Source organism: Schistocerca americana, chromosome X, assembly GCF_021461395.2.
Source record: "Schistocerca americana isolate TAMUIC-IGC-003095 chromosome X, iqSchAmer2.1, whole genome shotgun sequence".
NCBI lineage: Eukaryota > Metazoa > Arthropoda > Insecta > Orthoptera > Acrididae > Schistocerca > Schistocerca americana.
Genome location: NC_060130.1, coordinates 799079551 through 799099603, shown reverse-complemented (window position 1 = coordinate 799099603; position 20053 = coordinate 799079551). Strand labels below are relative to the sequence as shown.

The 20053-nt window shown below is 40.2% G+C and overlaps 1 protein-coding gene across 4 annotated transcripts in view; it reads left to right on the top strand.

Moving 5' to 3' along the window:
* The window catches only part of LOC124555648 (inner nuclear membrane protein Man1), a 337416-nt gene that overhangs the window by 198404 nt on the left and 118959 nt on the right, over positions 1–20053 (top strand). For all 4 annotated transcript variants that reach the window (XR_006968574.1, XR_006968575.1, XM_047129632.1 and 1 more), the window contains exons 5-6: positions 1525–1704; positions 9264–9444. Coding sequence is in view for 2 of the 4 variants with exons in the window: in XM_047129632.1 (XP_046985588.1) it covers positions 1525–1704; positions 9264–9444 (361 nt within the window). In the remaining 2 variants the exon portion in view is untranslated. The remainder of the gene's footprint in view (positions 1–1524; positions 1705–9263; positions 9445–20053) is intronic.

Sequence of the window (20053 nt, the reverse complement as noted above, 5' to 3'; positions counted from 1 at the left end):
AACTGACAACTCTAAAACCAGAGTAGGACGGGATGTACTTTTACATCATCTGTCAGTCAGGAACAATATTTGTTGCTGGGGACATTTAGTGTTTTTACAGTGGAGCTGATAGCCATTAACACAGCCCTATGTCTTATTAAACAGGCTCCCTTAACTGCATTTTAATTTGTAGTGACTCATTTCTGTTTCTGGTGTTATATTTGTGAATGTCGTCAAACTGATTTATTGTTGACAACAAATTTCATAAGGCAATAAACGTACTGTGAGGTTGCTGCCAGTATGACTAAGTGTTTGAATAGCTGTGTACAAGATATTCTATAATGGGACCACATATTACACTTATACCTGCTTCTTTGCAAAAAAACATTTTTTCCCTCAATGACAAGTTACTCCAGAATATGATGCCATAAGACATTATTGAATGAAAATGGAAACATAATTCAACTTCTTGGCATATTCATCTCCAAAATGGTGTATTATCCATAATGCAAATGTTGCAGACCTTAGACATTTAAGATTATTTGTAACTTGTTGCTTCCAGTTCAGTTTCTTATCAATATAAACCCCTAATAATTTAGAATATTCTGTTTCATTCAGAGATTTGCACTTGTTAATTATTTTTAATGGTATGGTCACATGTTGTACAGAACTGAACTGCGCTTATTGTGTTGTATTTAAATTCAGTAACAGTCCATTTGTACAGGACCAGTTATCACTTTTCAAGAAAATACTATTTACATTTTCAGGTGGTGAAGTTACTCCCGTAGTTTTCATTATAGTATCTGCACAGTCATCATTATAGTATTTGCATGAGCACTATTTCATCTTATTGGATATATGATGGAAGAACTCAAGGGTCATTAACACTAGAAGTTCGGTGGATCTGTAATTTATTTCTGTTGCTGCCTTGTAAAGCTAGATGCAACAGCAGTTGATCTGAATTGTGTGCACTCTGACTTTGCACATGTGCTATTCAAATCAGCCATCAAGTCTGAGCATGCACAAATCAAATCAGCTACCACTGCTTCTAATATTTCTAGGCAGCAGCATAAATATAGTACATGTACACTGGTCTTTTGATAAGTTTGTGGCTTTGAGTTGCTCAAAGATTACAATTTCCAGTCTGTGCCAATCTGTGCTTGTTGTGTATTTATCACAGAGTGAAAGAAGTTGCTTGGTGTCCTTTTGCTGTCTAAGAAATACACACACACACACACACACACACACACACACACACACACACACACACACACACACTCACACACACAAACGAGAAGTTTAACAAAAAAGGGTATATTATATGTATTAAATGTTTAAGGCATGTGACTTATCAGATAACCATAAATACTGCACACTGGCTGAAGACCCTGACTGTCAAGTAAGAGAACTTCAGTTTGTAATAATTTACCGTGTTCTCATTAGAAAAATTGAGAAAAATTACAGTTTGTTATTTTTAAGAGTATTTATGAATCAAATTTGAATTACTTTTTGCATTGTGTTAACTTGGTTCCTCTTGTTTTCTAGAGAAACTGTGTGCCGAGGGATAAGCTGCACGCAGCTACCAGTTTATTTAAGATTGCTGCTCCACTCATTCAAGAGAAATCTGAAGAATATGCCTGCCTGTCGCTATATGGACAAGCAGAACGGACACTTTTGACAAGTTCTGCTCTCTTGGCTTACGTGAAAGAGAAGGGATATTTTTATGTAAGTATAACACTTATTTGGCGATGACAATGTATTGATATCTGCAGTCACTTGAGTACCAAGATTTTGTTGTGTTAGTTGCTTTGCATTCTTCTCTGCAATGCTGGGACAGTGTAACTAGCATTGACAACATACACCTCAGATTTTTATGTAATGACGCACAGACAGAAAATTTGTCACTCCCAGAAGACATCAAGCTAATATCATGTAACACCATCTCTAGCCTTGATAATTGGTACAAGTCAGTTAAGAAAGGACTCCACCAGTTTGTTCAGATGTTTTCTATAGCATTAAGTTTGGATGAAGGAAAGACTCCACCGGTTTGTTCAGATGTTTTCTGTAGCATTAAGATTGGATGATTTAGTATGCCAGATGAGCTATGATAGGTTACCTGAGAGTTTGTAGAACTAGGAATGTGTGCATGTAGCTCTCTGAACACAGTTGTTGTCATCTTGGAGGACAGAAGTATCCACAGCATACTCATAATGAAGAGGTAGGAAAAAGGGCAACATTTAAATAAACATCCTACTTCATGTTCATAGTCACCTGAAAGAGTGGGCCTTAGTCACAATAACCACCTGAACTACACCCCACATACACTGTGGCTTAAAAGCCACATTGGGCTGTTAGTGCACTCAGCATCTCACACGATTTGAAAAGAGGTGAAATTGTGATTTGTCAGACTACATTATTTGCCTCAAATCTTCTGTTGTCCAGTTTCTGTGCAGTTTGGTGATTGCAGCTTTATGAGCAGCTGCGAGCATTGCTCTTGAATAGATATTGCATTTGTTTGGCAACTGGTATACTTTGCCTGCTTAGTATAAATGCATAGATACATTTCCAGTGTGTTAATTTTGTGTGTATTACAAATTTGCGTGGGGGCCTCAAGTGTACCTGGAGTCATATATTTTTTCTATGAGCATAGTTCACATTTAAAGTGGTCAACAAATTGATTTACCAGAGAAATGGTGATGGATGATAATTTATACAGACGTAGAAATCATTTGTAAGTTTAAACTACTCTAATGTCTGTAAGTTAAAGGATTTTATATATCTGTGAATTAAAATGAAATATGGTGATAATTTGAACACTGTAATGTGTGTGGGCAACAGTGCAACATCTACACAGTGATAGATACAGATACAATATATGCCAGTAGACTATCCGTTGCACTTAATGTGTGTTCTACTCACACACTGATGGCATTCAGAATGTCAATAAAATTTGCAATGCCCGCTCATTGGTATTTTTCCCCTTTTCACAGTAAAATTTGATTAATTTAAAGTAACTATATAACTTTAGGACAACTTTCATTCTCTGCTGAAAAAGTGAAATCTCTTGCAAGAACTGTGATTTGAACCCATACACACTGTGATATAAATGCAAGCTGTTTATCACTTGTTCACCAGCCCAGTTAGCAAGTATTTGCCCCATTATGCACATATTAATGAATCACAATCACTACTTCTTGGAAACTATTAGTTTGTGGACTTGATATGTGTAAATAAAATTTCCTGATTATTTTTTTATTTTTTATTTTTTTTAATACTAAGTAGTTGAAAACAAATTGTGCTTCATGACTTTTAATCTTAATTTTTTTTAGACAAAAGTGTAGTGATGTATATTCTTTCACAGTAGTTGCTGTTGAGTCCCCCCAACCATTAATATGCCAAAGTTCATCAAAGGCAGTGGGACACAGGTTCTGGCTTCTTGGGAAATCTTAACTTAAAATTCCACGGAGATATTATAATGAGATTGATGTTGAATGGAAAGACAAAAGTTGTTATACATGAATAGGTGTCTGTTAAGAAGTATCTGATCTCTGATGAGCACTGTTCGTCAGCATTCTGCACCAGTGTGCAGATTTGTTACTCGGAGGATGAGAGTTTTTGTGTCCATATAGAAAAGATTGCTTTTACTGTTGTTAAAGTGTGAACTATTTGGGTAGGGGGGGTGGGGGGGGGGGGTGATACTTTGTGGTACACCATCATCACACCACTCTCTCGTTCCCCCATGGGACTCTCAACTCTTTTGTGAATGCATTTGTTGTGAGCATTGGGCCTCAAGCCATTGCAGTACTTCCTCTGTTTTTGTGCTGCAATTCTACATGCTGACTATTTTCTTCTCAGATCTATTCTCTAGTACAGATTACTAGCTGAAAACCTAGTTAATTCGTAGGGTGTCAGTTGTGACTTTTCCTGCCCAGTTCCTTTTATTTTACACCACATATTTCACTTAATTTCAATTAGTCCCCAAATATGAATTTGACCTCCACCTTTTCAAAATTTTTGCAGATTGCTTGGGCAGTGTGGGGATGGTCACTCTTTAAACAGCATGGTAACCAATCCATGAGGCAGGTTATTAGGTACCCATATGGTGGTAGCCCCATGACCATGCAGGGATCACACTATGATGCCCAAGATGTTAGCTCCCCATGCATGCTGAGGAGTAGTGCCTGTTTGTCTGGGATTCTGGTTACTGGGCATCATGCTAGGTGACCTTTGCTATGTGTGCAGCACCATGAGGAGAGCCCTAGTTTGGAGTAAGCATTGGCATGGCATATATCTGATGTTATGAAATTACTAAAGTTATCAGCCAGTGACCATAAGGCTCCATCAGTCTCTTCAGACAGACCAATATCCAGAGCAGATAGTTATGACCCTTGGCCATGCCATGGAAGGAAAACAAAACTAAGCAACTTGCAGACACTGACTCCCTCAACTCCTGGTTTATACTCAAACAGATAAAGAAGGGCCTTTCTTTACACTATGTGAATATTCTTTGTGGAGAATACTGAAAATGTATTTGGGAAACACTCTTCCTGTAGTAAATTATGAAGTGGTTCCATCTTAATAAACACTTTAAGGTCCAGGCACTTATAAAAAATTCAGGCCCAGAAAACAAGCCATTTATGTTGTCATTTAAAATGTTACTGGAATGTTTGTGTTTGAGTTGTCTTAAAAGGCAATACACACTAAAAAAGACAAAATTTCAAGGTTTATTTTCATACTTATTTTAGTTATTTGTTGTATTAAAAATTTTAGAGTCATGATGGTAAAAAGTATATGATTAAAAAGGTGTGAGGTGAGTTATTGAGCAGTTTCACAAGTAATTGGCTTTTGCATGAAAAAATCTGTAGTTTTCTGGCACGCAAAGAGATATATTGCATTCAGACCAATACCAGATTGTTTCTTACGTGTTTGTTTTGCTAGTGGTCTCCTCTTTTCCAATCAAATCTTGGAAATCCACGTTGGATGCTGCTTGATCATGAGAGTCATTTGTAAAAAAGATGAGATTAAGACAAGTAAAACAAAAATGAACTGTAATCATAGCAGCAGTATCTGTAGCAACAATACTAGTGATGAAAAATTGTAACAGAATGCAGATTACTTGAATATGAATCTTCTTCAGTCTGTTTCCACTGAGATTTTCTCCCTACAGCCCAAAATCATTTAATTATTCCTACTGAGCTTTCAAACTTTCATGGTTACTCAACAAATGTGACATATTTGCAGCATAATTACAGCAAACAGCAAAACCTGATGAATACACGCACAAAACTTTGACAGTGTGAATGCACATTGGCTCAGTTAGTTGCAACAGCAGTTCTTATGTACACTTCTGTTTCTTTCAAATTAATTCTAGAAATTGACAACAAAAAGTAGAACCTGCCAAAGGACACATACAGTGATGTCTCATATGAAATGGATGCAGTTTTCAAGTGATACGTTGCTTATGCTTCGAGAAAATTATGGCCTGAGCTACAGTTGGGCATAGTCTTTTGAACACAGCACTGTGGCCCAAGTAATACTTGGGCTTGGTCCCCAAAGTGTTGAAGTGGCAAATCCTACTCAGTCCCAGACATTTTCTGTTGTAAACAACTTGGTGATGTACGCCCCATAAGAACCTGAGCATGGTACATGGATTAATTTTTTCATCAAAATCTACTGCTACAGATTGATGAAGAACTAGGCAGACAGTTGGAGACATTAGGGTCCCACTTTGCATGTCATATACATTGAAGCCTGCCGGGATGACAGGGTTGACGTTGGCAAATTCATCCTTGCTTTTGAGGGGTCCACGTCCAGAGAAGGCCAAAATCGTGTTACTGCTGCAGTGTGGGGAGCCATATTTCCCACCCCTGATGCAGTGCCTTAAGTGCCAGTCCTGGCCACTTCACAAAAATTCACCATATGCTATATCGGTTGAGAAAACGACCACTTTCTCCAATCTCCAAAGTGTGCTACCCTAATCAAGCAGCCCAAAATCCAGGAACTGTAGGTCACATATGACTTCTAATATTTTGTATCTCGGAAAAAAAGTGATCATTTTGGCCAGTCTCAGTGATATCACCTTTCACCAGTATTCTGGCTAGGTCATCAGCAGTATGGTACCTCAGAGTATTGACATTTGGGATGCACAGAAGTAAACTTGATCCGGGGGCCGTAGGCCCTCCCATCTTTGGGAACCACCCCCCATACCCGACTGGAAAAACAGCATCATCATCTTGTGTATACTGGTGACAGGGCTGTTTTTCCAGAACCCCCTTCCCAGAAATTCACAGATCAGGAACCAACAAGTTGAAAGAGCCCCCCAACTTTGGGTTCCAAGGCTGCCTGCTCTTCTTCCATTGCTACACCCACAGATAAACCCTCACAAGAATCTTGACTGCAAAAAACTGTGAAAGAGAAAAAGAAGAAATCTTATGGAAAGGCTACTTTTGGGACCCCCAGGGTACCACATACTCAAGCTGTTGGACCCCAAACCGATTTTTGGTGGTGATGATTCACCTCCAGCAGTGACATAGTGATATTGCGGTGTGACCCATCCTCTTCAGGCCTAACCAGGAGAGTCTCAATGTGAAACTCCAATGGAAATGCAGTTGATATTACTGTCACTTGCCAGAACCACAATTAATTTACTCTTGTTTTGTGATCTGTGTTGCTCTCCAAGAAACACATTTCACTGTTGACCTTTCTCTGACTCTTAAAGGTCACCGTGCATTCATTATGAACTGTACTGGCTGCGAGAGTGCATCTAGAGAAATCTGTACATAGGTTTGGTCATCAATGGGTGGATTCCCCTTAATACCATGATGGAATAGTGTTGTGCCTGCAAAAGAGCACTGCAATCACCAATCATAATGTTTATTTACTTTCAGGCAGGGCACTTACTTTGCTTGAGATGCCTATTTTAGTCCACCAACTCTCCCACTGAATAAATGCTTCTCAGAGCTCTTGCCACTCCACATTTGTCAGTCTTGAACTCGCAACAACTTCCTCATTAATCATCAGTAGACTTCAGTAGGCTGTGTAGTGCTTTTATATGTCGTAGGCTTAATTATGTCGTAAAGACGTCACAAAGTCCTGGAACTTCCATATGCTAGAAGAGAGTAACATCGATGTCTTAAGTCTGAGGAACATTGGTAGCAATGCTAATTTCACTAGATGGTGGATGGCTCAGCTAATTTTCTGTTGTCTGCAGCATCAAGCACTAACTTCTATTCACCACCAAGGGTGTAGCCAGAATCTCGATTAAAGTTTTTGTTACAGATGATGATCTGAATGAATTCTGTGATGACAGAATCCCAATGAACAGAAGTATTGGATAATATTTACACTTCGGGACTGTGTTTGGCAACAGCAGATTTGTCAAAATATTGATATTCGATGTGGCATTGTTGCTCTCAGCAGTTTTATGGACTCATTTGTACAACTAATCAATGTAACTGCCACCTCATTCACAGGTATTATGTAAATTACACTAGCACCGTGACCAAGGATGTTTTTTACTCAACGCAGCAAGTTTGTAATGTTCCTGGATGGTTTTAAAATGATTGGTTACTGTGTCCTATGGCTCTGCCTATTTAATTAGTTGTATCTCCAAAGAAAGGCAGGAATATTATGGGCTTATACCTTTCTGATGATTGGATATGTGTGTTTGTTTCTTAGAGATGGCTAACTTAAAATCTTAATGACTTTTACATAACATAATTCAGCAACTATATATGTAAGTTCCACACAGACTACTGAAATCTCCTGATTATGACAAGGGAGTAAGTCATCAAAAGCTCAAGATTGAATACAAATCTGATAAGGCAAGAGCTCTGTGAAGCATTTATTCAAGAATCTCCCTGTGAAAAACTGTGTTGTCATCTGTATCCCATTTTTCCTTACTTGGGGATTTCAGTGTGCTTCACCCCATATGGAGAAGTACCACTTCAGCTGGTTGGGGCCTTCAAATTGTCCTGCTTCTTTCTGATCTTTATCTGTCTCCCCTCAATGACTGTACTCCTGCCAACTTCAGGGCTGCCTGTGGTATGTTTTTGGCTATCAGCCTTATACAGTCTCCTCCCCCAGTCTTAATGCTTTGCTACAATGGTCAGTACATGGTAATCTTTGTGACAGTGACCACTTTCTGATGATTCTGTCACTTCATTGTCCCTGCCTGATGGCCATATTACCACACTGATCTTTTGGAAGAGCCACCTGGCAGTTGTGTACCTCTGCCAGATTGCATCGATGAGGTTGTGGGAGACTTATCCAATATAATCATCTGAGCTGCTGGAACTGCTGTCCCCCTTTCTATGGGCAAACTCCCCTGCTGGCTGGTGCCGTGGCTGTCCAAAGATGCTAAAACAGTTATTCAGGATCATCAAAGGGCCCTACATAATCTTGAGCAACATTCTTCACGGATCACTCTTATCACTTTCAAGCAGCTCTGTACCAATGCTAGCTGTCTAGTTAAATGCAGTAAGAAAGAATGCTGGAAGCACTATGTCTCCTCCTTGGAAAATGTGCCTCTTCACTTCAGGTGCAGGCCAAACTCTGTAGTGTGCTGGGGCACAAAAGATCAACAACTGTTTTGGGTCTCATCTTTCATGGCGGTATATCTACTTATACGTTGGATATTAACAAACACCTCGTGACCCACTTGCATTGCATCGGCACTCTCTTCTTACACAGCTACCTTTTGAGCATAATATTTTTATGTTATGCTGTGTAAATTAGTATGTTGCATTTGTAATGCTGATGAATGTAGTCAATAAATGTTTGGCGACTTTTGTCAGGAATCTGTAATCATGCAGTATTATTAAAGTGGCATATACTTGAGTAAAACTGGGAAGCTTTACCTATGCAGTCTCATTAATTTAGATATAACTGAGTTAATAATGTACTTGGAGTCTAATCAATGTGTTGCTCAGCCTCATGATACATGGTCTAGATTAGTTACATTTATAACATCAAAATTGGTGACACAAACTGTTAAATAAACTCATCCACACACTTTGTAGCACAAATTTGTAGTGGTGATATTAGGGATTTCTCTTTTCCTTTTGATATGAGCGTTACATCATACTTACTTTTTATGTTGTTAATTCCACATTTTAGTTTGTAATTGAAGTGTTTATTGTTGATAAACTTTCAAAATAATGTAAGAACACTTTCTCAGAAAATGTAAAACACTTAAGATTAATTTTTCTTCATGAGTTTAAGCATGGTGATTATTTTATTATTTTATATTTCTGTACATACAATAACAGTAGCTTAATTTTCAGGACCAAGATGACATTAAGAATATGGATGTTCTCATATTATTCAATCGTCACTGGGGATATACACTAAACAGGACAGGTGGAGGAGAAGTTATGTATGTTTATACAATGAGAGCACCTGTTAAGTGCTATTTAATGTATCACCTCAGTTGGTTCGTGAATCGATTGGTCGAAGCTGCACTTTGTAAGTTGCACACATGTAATTACTTATTTGATTAATTGTAGATGAAGAAGGCTTTCAGCAAGGTAAAAGTAGGATTGATGTTTTCAGATCATCATAGCTAATCATAAAGTAACATTTATGAAATAAGTAAGTTGTTTAACATTTCTGCACTTTGCATAAGAACTTCAATTTGTATGACTGTGTATTTGTATGTCTCACCTCTCACAAATCTAGTATGAAGTGCAAAATTGTAGCAAGTGACTTAAGTTATACAACACAATATAATTTTTCTATATTAAATGCTGATTGAGCACTGTGTAAATAATTCCATTAACATTTGACAACAGGCAATGCAGAACAATTGCTTCACCATTTCCCTTTAAATTCTAAACTCAAGGTGGCAAGAAAGAAACATTCTTTGTTGAAGTTTTACACTGAGGTGACAAAAGCCATGAGATACCTACTAATAGTGTGTTGGACCTCCTTTTGCCCAGCATAGTGCAGTAACTTGACATGGCATGGATTCAACAAGTTGTTAGAAGTCATCTGCAGAAATACACAACTGTCCAAAATTAAAGCAACAAACAGAAATTTGCAAGGTTGTGTATAGCATGTGACCACCTCTGATAACAATGCAGGCCTGACAATGACGAGCATGCTGAAATGATGTCATGTCTTGTGTTGAGGCAATAACACCCATTCTTCCTGCAGAGCTGCTCACATTCGTGGAGAGTGGTTGGGGGATGCTGATGTGATGCAACCCATCTCCCTAGTGCATCCCAGGCATGCTGTATGGGATTCAAATTGGGAGGGTGACCAGGCCACGCCATGCATACAATATCTTCTGTTTTCAAGAAAATGTCAACCATACGTGGTCTATGAGGTCAAGCATTATCATCTATCAGTATGAAGTCTGGGCCCACAGCACCTTGTGACAACTGCAGATGAGGTCCCAAGACCTCATCATGATACCAGCAGTTAAACCTTGCCAATTCATCCGTGCAATTTCATAACGAGTGGTTCGAATTGTAAACATAATCCCTGCGGATGCCATTAGGGATCCTCCTCGATATCAGTCTCTTTCCACAATGTTTGGGTCCCTTAATTGTGTTTCATGTTCCCTCCAGATGCGAATCCATCGACAATCACTCTCCAAACTAAATCAGTACTCATGTCTGAAAACAACAGTGGCCCACTGTTTGACCATCCAGGTGCTATGTTGACGACTCCGCTTTAGACGTTCCTTTGTGCAAAGACATGTCAGAGGTAGACATACAGCAGGTCTCTGACAGTAGAGGCCACTCTACTGAAGCCTTCTGCACACTGTTTGCCATCATGGCCAGGGCTGCAGCGAGCTCACATGCCAGTTGCTGTGCAGTACTAAGGCAGTACTGTCATGCCCTTATAGCCAAATAACGGTCCTCTCTTCCGAAGTCACACTTGATAGGCCCTGCCCTGCCTGCACATTGAGACACAGTTTCGATGTCTATAAACTGTTGGCACATCCAAGAAACAACAGAATGATCCAAAAAGCCATCTGGCCACATCAGTTTGCTACTGTCCTGCTTTCTTTGTTTCTATGGTTCTCCACCACAGAGGCTCTGGCAGTCATCTTCTGTGTGTCATACAGCACCATCTGTGACTGTGTACTCAACGATTGTGGATATTGGGGCTCCCCTTCAAACACTACCTCGTTTCATAGGGCTCTGACTTCATTGTTGGCGTGGTTGTCAGTCAACCGGAATGCCGTCTTCTGTGCAGAACATGGTCACACAGACATCTAGTTGACAGTTTGTATGTTTATATCATGAATTAGACACAGGACGGGGAAGTTGTGGTTTGTTGCTCCTATTTTGGACACCAGTGTATTAAGCCATGCTGCCTCTATAGCCCTCTGTAACTGCGAAAGTATTGTTGGTACAGGCTTTTGAGTACAAACTGATGTTTTAAATATGTCCCATAAATGTTCAATGGGATCTGGGTGTCCAGATCATTCACACAAACTGTCCAGAATGTTCTTCAAACCAGTCATGAACAGTTCTGACCTGGTGACATGGCACAGTGTTCCACTGTTGTTTGGGAACGTGAAGTCCGTGAATGGCTGCAAATGGTCTCCAGGTCATCTAACATAACCATTTCATCAGTAATTGATTCAGATAGACCAGAGGACCCAGTCCATACCATGTAAACACAGTCCACACCATTATGAAACTGCCAACCAGCTTGCGCAGTGCCTTGTTGACAGCTTGGGTCCAAGGCTTCATGGGGTCTGCGCCACACGTGAACCCTACCGTCAGCTCTTACCAACTGAAATTGGGACTCATCTGAGCAGGCCACAGTTTGCTAGTAGTCTACGGTCCAACCGAAACGGTCACAAGCCCAAGAGAGGTGCTGCAGACGATGTTGTCCTCTTAGCAAAGGCACTCACATAAGTCGCATCAGTCGTCTGCTGCCATAACCCATTATTGGTAAATTTTGCAGCACTGTCCTAATGAATACATTAGTTGTATGTCCGACATTGATTTCTGTGGTTATTTCACAAAGTGTTGCTTGTCTGTCAGCACTGACTACTCTAAGCAAATGCTGCTGCTCTCGGTCGTTAAGTGAAGGCTGTGAGTCACTGCGTTGTTTGTGATGAGAGGTAATGCCTGAAATGTGGTATTCTTGGCGTGCTCTGGATGCTGTGGATCTTTGCAATATTAAATTCCATAACAGCTTCCGAAGTGGAATGTCCCATGTGTCTAACTCCAACTAACATTTCGTGTTCAAAGTCTGTTAATTCCCATCATGTGGCCATTATCAATTCGGAAACCTTTTCACCTGAATCACTTGAAAACAGCTCCACCAATGCCCGTTTATATCTCGTGTAGGCGATAATACTGGGGGTACTATCCCATGACTTTTGTTACCTCATTGTATGTACAAAAGCAATTCTTTTGGTGAGAATTTCTCTTCAAATTCTGATAAAATTTTGGTACCGCCAATATTTACATTCAGCCAGCTATGAAGTCCATAAAGAATTATTCAGGATTTATTCTTTCGGTTGGTATTCCTTTTATTTTTTTCATTGTTTCACTGTCTTTGCTGTTTCTCATTGAATGTGTGTGTACATTTGCATTGTTCCCTCTTGAGAAAATGTTGAAAGTGTGAGACTATTTAAATAGTCTTCCCTGTTTCATATGTCTTCTTCTGATTTAACCATCCTTCTAGGTCCTTTGACTGTGATTTGTCCATTTATTTTTGTTGTTGACCAACTGAAAAATTTTTTTGGATTAGCTGTGTATGCCCATTCCTTCCACAAGCCCAACTTTCAAATTGTGTCTGGAAAGTTCGTTATTTTTCCTTAATTTGTAATTGTGATTTCTATCTGTTTCTGATCCCAAAATTTGATTGAAAGTATTCTTCTTACTTCTTCTCGAGTTATTCTGTCTCTCCTACTTTGACTTTCACAACGAATTCAGCTGCATTGAGTGCATAGCTTTTTATAACTACATTTTAGTGTCTAATTTTTGCATAATATGTGTTCTAGTTCCACAAGAGAACAACACACAGTGACTGACACAACAAACTTTATTAAGTCTAAAAAACAACATGTTATAACAGGAACACTAGCGATGGAGTGCTCATAATAACAGTCTGATAACACATGTGCACAGGTAAACATGTAACTGAGTTAGAGCTGGCCAGGCCCCCTCTAGAAGATGTTGGCCAGCCATTAGAGTATACAGACTAGAGGCACGTACATCCACGACTGGTGGCCTCTGATGGTTATTGAATGTCTAGCTGCGTCTGCCAACTTCTGTGGCGGGCCTTACTACTGTGCACCCAGATATTGGGTGTGGATCTATGTGGTTTGCTACATCCCTCTCCTCTTGGGGAGGGGATGGGGGGGGGGGGTCATTGCTGATCTCTCAGGTGAGTTGTGGACAGCTGCGACATGTAGTCGGCGTCCACATCCATCGAGTCCCTGTAGGTAAGAGAAGTGAGCAACCCCAGGTAGCCAGATACCTTGGGACACAGGCCAAAGGGGCCAGTGCGAGGAGAGGCCTGATGCCACTCCGCCGGGCACAGGACCACAGAACTGGCAACAGGCGGCCCAAGTCAGGATCCATGATGATGTCTGCCAGACGTGTGGAAGTGACACCACCGCAGGCTGAGGCTGCTCCCATGAGGGGCATGCACTCTGGCGGGAGTGCCACTGAGGTTGCTGCCAGAGTCTGCCAAGGCATAAGCTCTTAATGCGGAATCGGTGACGCAGGTAGAAGATGAGGCTGGAACTGTCGCTGGTAGGCGGCACTGAGGAAAGGAGGTGGCACAGCTGGGATGAGAGGAGGGAGTGGCTGCTCACATGGATGCAGAGCTGATTGCAAAGGCGCTGGACACCCAGCTCCCCTCCCTGTCCCCAGTCCGTAGGGTATAAATGCGGCGGCCGTTCTGGCCCGTGATGACTGCTGGTATGCAGTGGGGGTACCGAACAAAACCACGTGCCCAGGCTGCTGTCCCTGGCTTGAAGCTTGATACACCAGAACTCCATCACGGGCGAGATGATTGACATAGGAGATGGAGGAGCGTCCTTGGCTGGTACCCATGGAGAAGCTACGCTGGGCTATGGGAGCCAATAGGAATCATTTGGTAAGTTGTCAGAAAAAAATTTAATGTCCATTCTTCAGGAAGTCTTGCAGCTATTTTTTCATCTGTGTCTCTAAAGGTGCGACCCATGTGCTTGACCTCCCCGTTAGATTGTGAGTGAAAGGAAGGGGAATGAATGTGGCACATGCCCGACTGCACAAAGAAATCACGAAAGCCTGAGACAGGAACTGGGGTCTGTTTTCAGAAATGAGAATAACTGAAAGACCTTACCTCAGTAGTGAGCGAGGGGCACCATACCATGTATGGAAATGTGAAAATACATAAATGACAATCAGCCAGAACAAATTCAGAAATGGACCTACAAAATCAACATGGATGCATTTCCAGGGCTGGGTTGCTGGAGGCCATGAAGAGAATGATGTTCTAGAAGTCATCTGTTGACTAACACACTGGGGATACGCAGCAACAAAATGTTTCTGGTTTTCATCAAAGACGGGTCAGTAAACTAGTCTGCGAGTGGGGACATCTGCTAGTGAGCTTCGACGATTCATAGCACAGATGCTCTACCAACCCCTCTCCCTCCCGCATTCCAAACACATTACTGCAAATTTATTGTTAAGCTTTTTTTGCATGAGTGTTGAGTTACTTTACCGAGTCACTGTGCCTTTTTTATTTATGTTTGTAGCCCTTGATGTCAGCTGTTAAATATTAAACATGGCAAGTAAACAAAGTCTTTCTTTGTGTATTTTAAAACAAGAACTTGAAGTGTTAAAAAGGCTGGACAGCAGAGAAAGTGCTACTAAATTATCACTCAATTATGATGTCAGAAAAGCAATGATTAGTGACTAAACAAAAACTTGCTTTAAAATTGAGCAGTTTTTTTCTGTTTCAACTGAAAAGTGGCTTCACTCTTGAAAAGTGGCAAAAAATGACTGTTTCTTTATATGAAGAACTTGTCAAGGCCTTATTTTTTGCTCAAGAAAGACAGAAAGGAATCCCCATTTCTGATCCTTTGGTAAAAGAAAATACACCTCAACTGAACAAGCTTATGGATGGTGACCCATCACTTTCAGGTAGTTGTGGTTGTTTTCTTCTTCTGCTCCTCTCTCTCTCTCTCTCTCTCTCTCTCTCTCTCTCTCTCTCTCTCTCTCTCTCTCTTTTCTGAAGAAAAAACACAGAATTAGACAACTCACAATTGGTGAGTATAAGATGTCATCTGACAATGAAGCACCTGTCAGTTACCTAAAAGAATTTAAACACCTAGTTTCTTCTCAAAACTGCTCACTGCAGCAAGATTACAACGTGGATGAAACTACACTAAATTTTAAGGCCTTGCCTAACAAACGTCTTGCTTTGCAAGAAGAGAAATCTGGCCCAGTGTTTAAAATACAAAATAATGTCTGACTGTCTTCGCTTGCAGCAATGTCTCGACAACAACCAACCTTCCCCTGATGGTATAGGCAAATCAGTGAAACCACAGGCATTCAAACACGTTAACATCAACCCACTTGCTGTGTATTACACTACTGGCCATTAAAATTGCTACACCACGAAGATGACGTGCTACAGACGCGAAATTTAACCGACAGGAAGAAGATGCTGTGATATGCAAATGATTAGCTTTTCATAGCATTCACACAAGGTTGGCGCCGCTGGCGACACCTACAACGTGCTGACTTGAGGAAATTTTCCAACAGATTTCTCATACACAAACAGCAGTAAACCGGCGTTGCCCAGTGAAACGTTGTTGCGATGGCATGTGTAAGGAGGAGAAATGCGTACCATCACGTTTCCAACTTTGATAAAGGTCGGAGTGTAGCCTATCGCGATTGCGGTTTATCGTATCGCGACATTGCTCCTCGCATTGGTCAATATCCAATGACTCTTAGCAGAATATGGAATCAGTGGGTTCAGGAGGGTAATACGGAATGCCGTGCTGGATCCCAACGGCCTCGTATCAGTAGCAGTCGAGATGGCAGGCATCTTATTCGCATGGCTGTAACAGATCGTGCAGCCATGTCTCGATCCCCGAGTCAACAGATGGGGGCGTTTGCAAGACAACAACCACCTGCACAAACAGTTCGATGACGTTTGCAGCAGCATGGACTATCAGCTCGGCAGCTCGGAGACTATGGCTGCAGTTACCCTTGACGCTGCAGCACAGACAGGAGCGCCTGCGATGGTGTACTCAACGATGAACCTGGGTGCACAAATGGCAAAACGTCATTTTTTCGGATGAATCCAGGTTCTGTTTACAGCATCATAATGGTCGCATCCATGTTTGGCGACATCGCGGTGAACGCACATTGGAAGCGTGTATTTGTCATCGCCATACTGGCGTACCATCCGGCATGATGGTATGGGGTGCCATTGGTTACACGTCTCTGTCGCCTCTTGTTTGCATTGACGGCACTTTGAACAGTGGACGTTACATTTCAGATGTGTTACGATCCGTGGCTCTACCCTTCATTCGATCCCTACAAAACCCTACATTTCAGCACGCTAGTGCACAACCGCATGTTGCAGGTCCTGTACGGGCCTTTCTGGATACAGAAAATGTTCGACTGCTGCCCTGGCCAGCACATTCTCCAGATCTCTCACCAATTGAAAACGTCTGGTCAATGGTGGCCGAGCAACTGTCTTGTCACAATATGCCAGTCACTACTCGTGATGAACTGTGGTATTGTGTTGAAGCTGCTTGGGCAGCTGTACCTGTACACGCCATCCAAGCTCTGTTTGACTCAATGCCCAGGTGTATCAAGGCAGTTATTATGGCCAGAGGTGGTTGTTCTGGGTACTGATTTCTCAGGATCTATGCACCCAAATTGCATGAAAATGTAATCGTATGTCAGTTCATACTATATTTGTCCAATGAATACCCGTTTATCATCTGCATTTCTTCTTGGTGTAGCAATTTTAATGGCCAGTAGTATATAAGAATCAAGAAAATGCTTGGCTGGAGTGTGACTTGCTCAAGAAATGGTTTGAGCACCCAATTTGTCCCTAAGGTGTCTGTGTTCAATAAAGAAAATGGATTGCCTAATCACGCTCCGCTTTTTATACACAACACTATGTCCCACCCAGAAGAAATGAAACTTGCCTGTGGAGACATTGAAGCAGTTTCTCTGCCACCAAACGTAGCCTCAGTTCTTGAGCCTAAGGACAAAGGTGTGTTGCAGGTCATTAAACAAAATTACAGGAAAATGCTGCTTTGCACCTTACTTGACGAAGATGAAAATGCAGTCACAATCGTACAAAAGCGTAAGAAAATTACAATAAAAGATGTGATTTACTGGTTGTCTGAAGCATGGGATAACACCACTAAATGTGCATTACTATGATCATGGAAAAATATCTGGCCTACATAGGAATTTGTTGAAACAACTTTTATGCCAGTGAAAGACTGTGACCTTCCACTAGTCAAGAAAATCCTTGGCTATTAAGATGAAGAAGAAAGCTGTGTTGAGAAGAAGACTGCTGTTGATGACAATGGCCATGAGGAGCACCGTAGCAATGCTGCAAGGTTCGTCAGCTCAGAGGTGGAAAGCAAGGGGGAGGTGAATGCTCAAACTGAACTCATATCACACACGGATGTGACAAATGCTCTTTACTCACCTTATGCTATGTTAAACAGCATGTTTCATCAATACCAAGTGATGTTATGTTTATGTGGCAATGGTGGAACATTGCGTGTTCAAGTTGATTCAGTGCTCTTCGTCAGGAAAAAATACTTACTTCTTCAGTGTGTGTAAATTGATTATTTTTTGTGTTTATCAGCGATTAAAAATGATTGTACAGATTGTATAAATGGAGCTGACATTTACTGTATGTACTTTATTGTAAGTAACCACCTTCATTTCAATATGGTTTCAGATGTTTTCATCATGCTTAGGCTCTATGTATGTCTCTATTTAACTTCCTTGTATAATAATAAACGTACATTTTTCTCAGACATCTTTTTAATTTCTCCTGTTTTTAAATTTAAAAAATTGGAATTTTGCTGAACTCTGTTTGGAATAGGTGGATTTTCAGAATAGTGGAGTTCGGAGTAGTGGGACTCTACCGTATTTTCAATACACTTTTAGTTTTTGAACAATGCTGAGTTGAAAGTATAAAAACTGATGTGTTTCTTTTGCTTGTCATCTTATGTAAGTTATCTTGGTTCAACATAAGCTAAAAACCTCTGTCATGGATGGAAAATAATTGTTTGGAACAGAATTGGAAAAAGTGTTTGTTCTATTTCATCAGATAGTAGAATGATATTTCTTATTTACAGAAATAACTATCCTCAAATTTTCAACTTGAGACCATTGGACCATTGTGGGAATAATAATCATAATATTTTCTCACTTTGCATTTTTCTTGTAATTTAATATTTAAAAAATTCATTATTTTCAAGAGGTAAAAGGAAAAGATAGAAGCAATTTCAACAGAACAAATGTTGCAACTCTGAAAAATTCTTGAGAAAATCGACTTTGAAGTTTTCTGACCATCTTTAATACACTAAAATTAGGTCAGTTTTTCTCAACAGGCAGCATGGCTCTGTGGTGTAATGTTCATCTGCCATTATGGGTCCTGGATTCGATTCATGGCCAATGCAAATTTTTAAACAGAGGTGCTAGTTCTACTAACATTTCTGTGAAACATAAAATACATAAGCTGGAAAAAAATTGATAGTACAAGAGGTTGGTTTGAGTCTCCTTTCAGTTGTTATTTTTTCCATTTTACCCTCTTTCTACTCCCCCCTCCCCCCCTCCCCCTGCCCCCTGTTTTCTATTTAGTTTGAATACCTATGTCATTTAAACATAAAATTTATCAAATATATGCTAATGTAACACATATCTAAGCAACTTCTGGCAGATTGAAACTGTGTGCTTGACTGAAACTTGAAATTGGGGCCTTAGAAGTGTTAGAGTCTTAATCCGGCACACAATTTTAATCTGCAAGGAAGTTTCATATCAGCGCACACTCCGCTGCGGAGTAAAAGTCTCATTCTGTAAGGTTGATCTAATTGTCATTTTTATAGAAAATGTAAGTCTTCTTATTTATAATTACATATCACACAAGAAATTCAATTTTCATTGGAAGTATAAATTCTTAGATATTGATATTTTATAAAAGATTGTTAATGATGCTATTATAATAAAAAACATTAGAAATTAATTTTCTTAATTCTCATGTGTTTTACGCCTCATGGAAATGCTCGTGGAACATGCAACTTTGTGTAAAATCTTACAACAATCATGAATTGAAGATTTACCACCCACATTATAGGTGAGAATTCTGCCACAGAGCTACAGGTACCATCTAAAAGACAACCTTGCTGTAGGGTACTATAGACATTCTTAAAAATTTGAAATCAGTTTACTCAACAATTTTGGGAGCCATGTTTAAATGCTTTGTGTGAATGATATTTGAGTTTTTAACTACAGGTACCATTAAAAAATTAAAAATCTGATTGCCTTGTGTCTCGTGAGCTGTACCTCCATCTACAATGACTTCACTAAACAACAATGTTCTTTTATGATCTGCTGTGTATATTTTTCTCAGTGTTTATAGTACTTCATAGTTTATAGCCTTTTCTGAACGTGTATTAAGTGATATCAGCAGTGAAACAGGTGGTTAATTAACCACCCCACCCTGTCGCTATTGTCATAAAAGTATAGTTTAGTGGCTGCTGTGAATTGGCCTGACCTAAAGGAGCACTACATGCCTCACTAAATCCATTACTCAGTATGTGGGAACAAGACATGGAAATTCTATTGGAAGTTATAAAAAGTTGCAGTTTCGTTAATTTTGAATGGGACAATGGGAGAGAATTATTCAGTTGTAGGCTGTAGGTAATGTAACCAAACCTCTTGCAGATCTCTCACTTGCATGTGCATTTGCTGCTGTGAGGCTGTTTGATGCTTCACATATTAATATTTCCTTGTTTTCCAAAATACCTATCTGAAACACAGTTCCCTGTTTTCTCCCATAACTAAAAGAGGCTCTTTGTCTGTCATTTGCATTAGCAGCTCAGAGTTATGCTCAGTGGCAA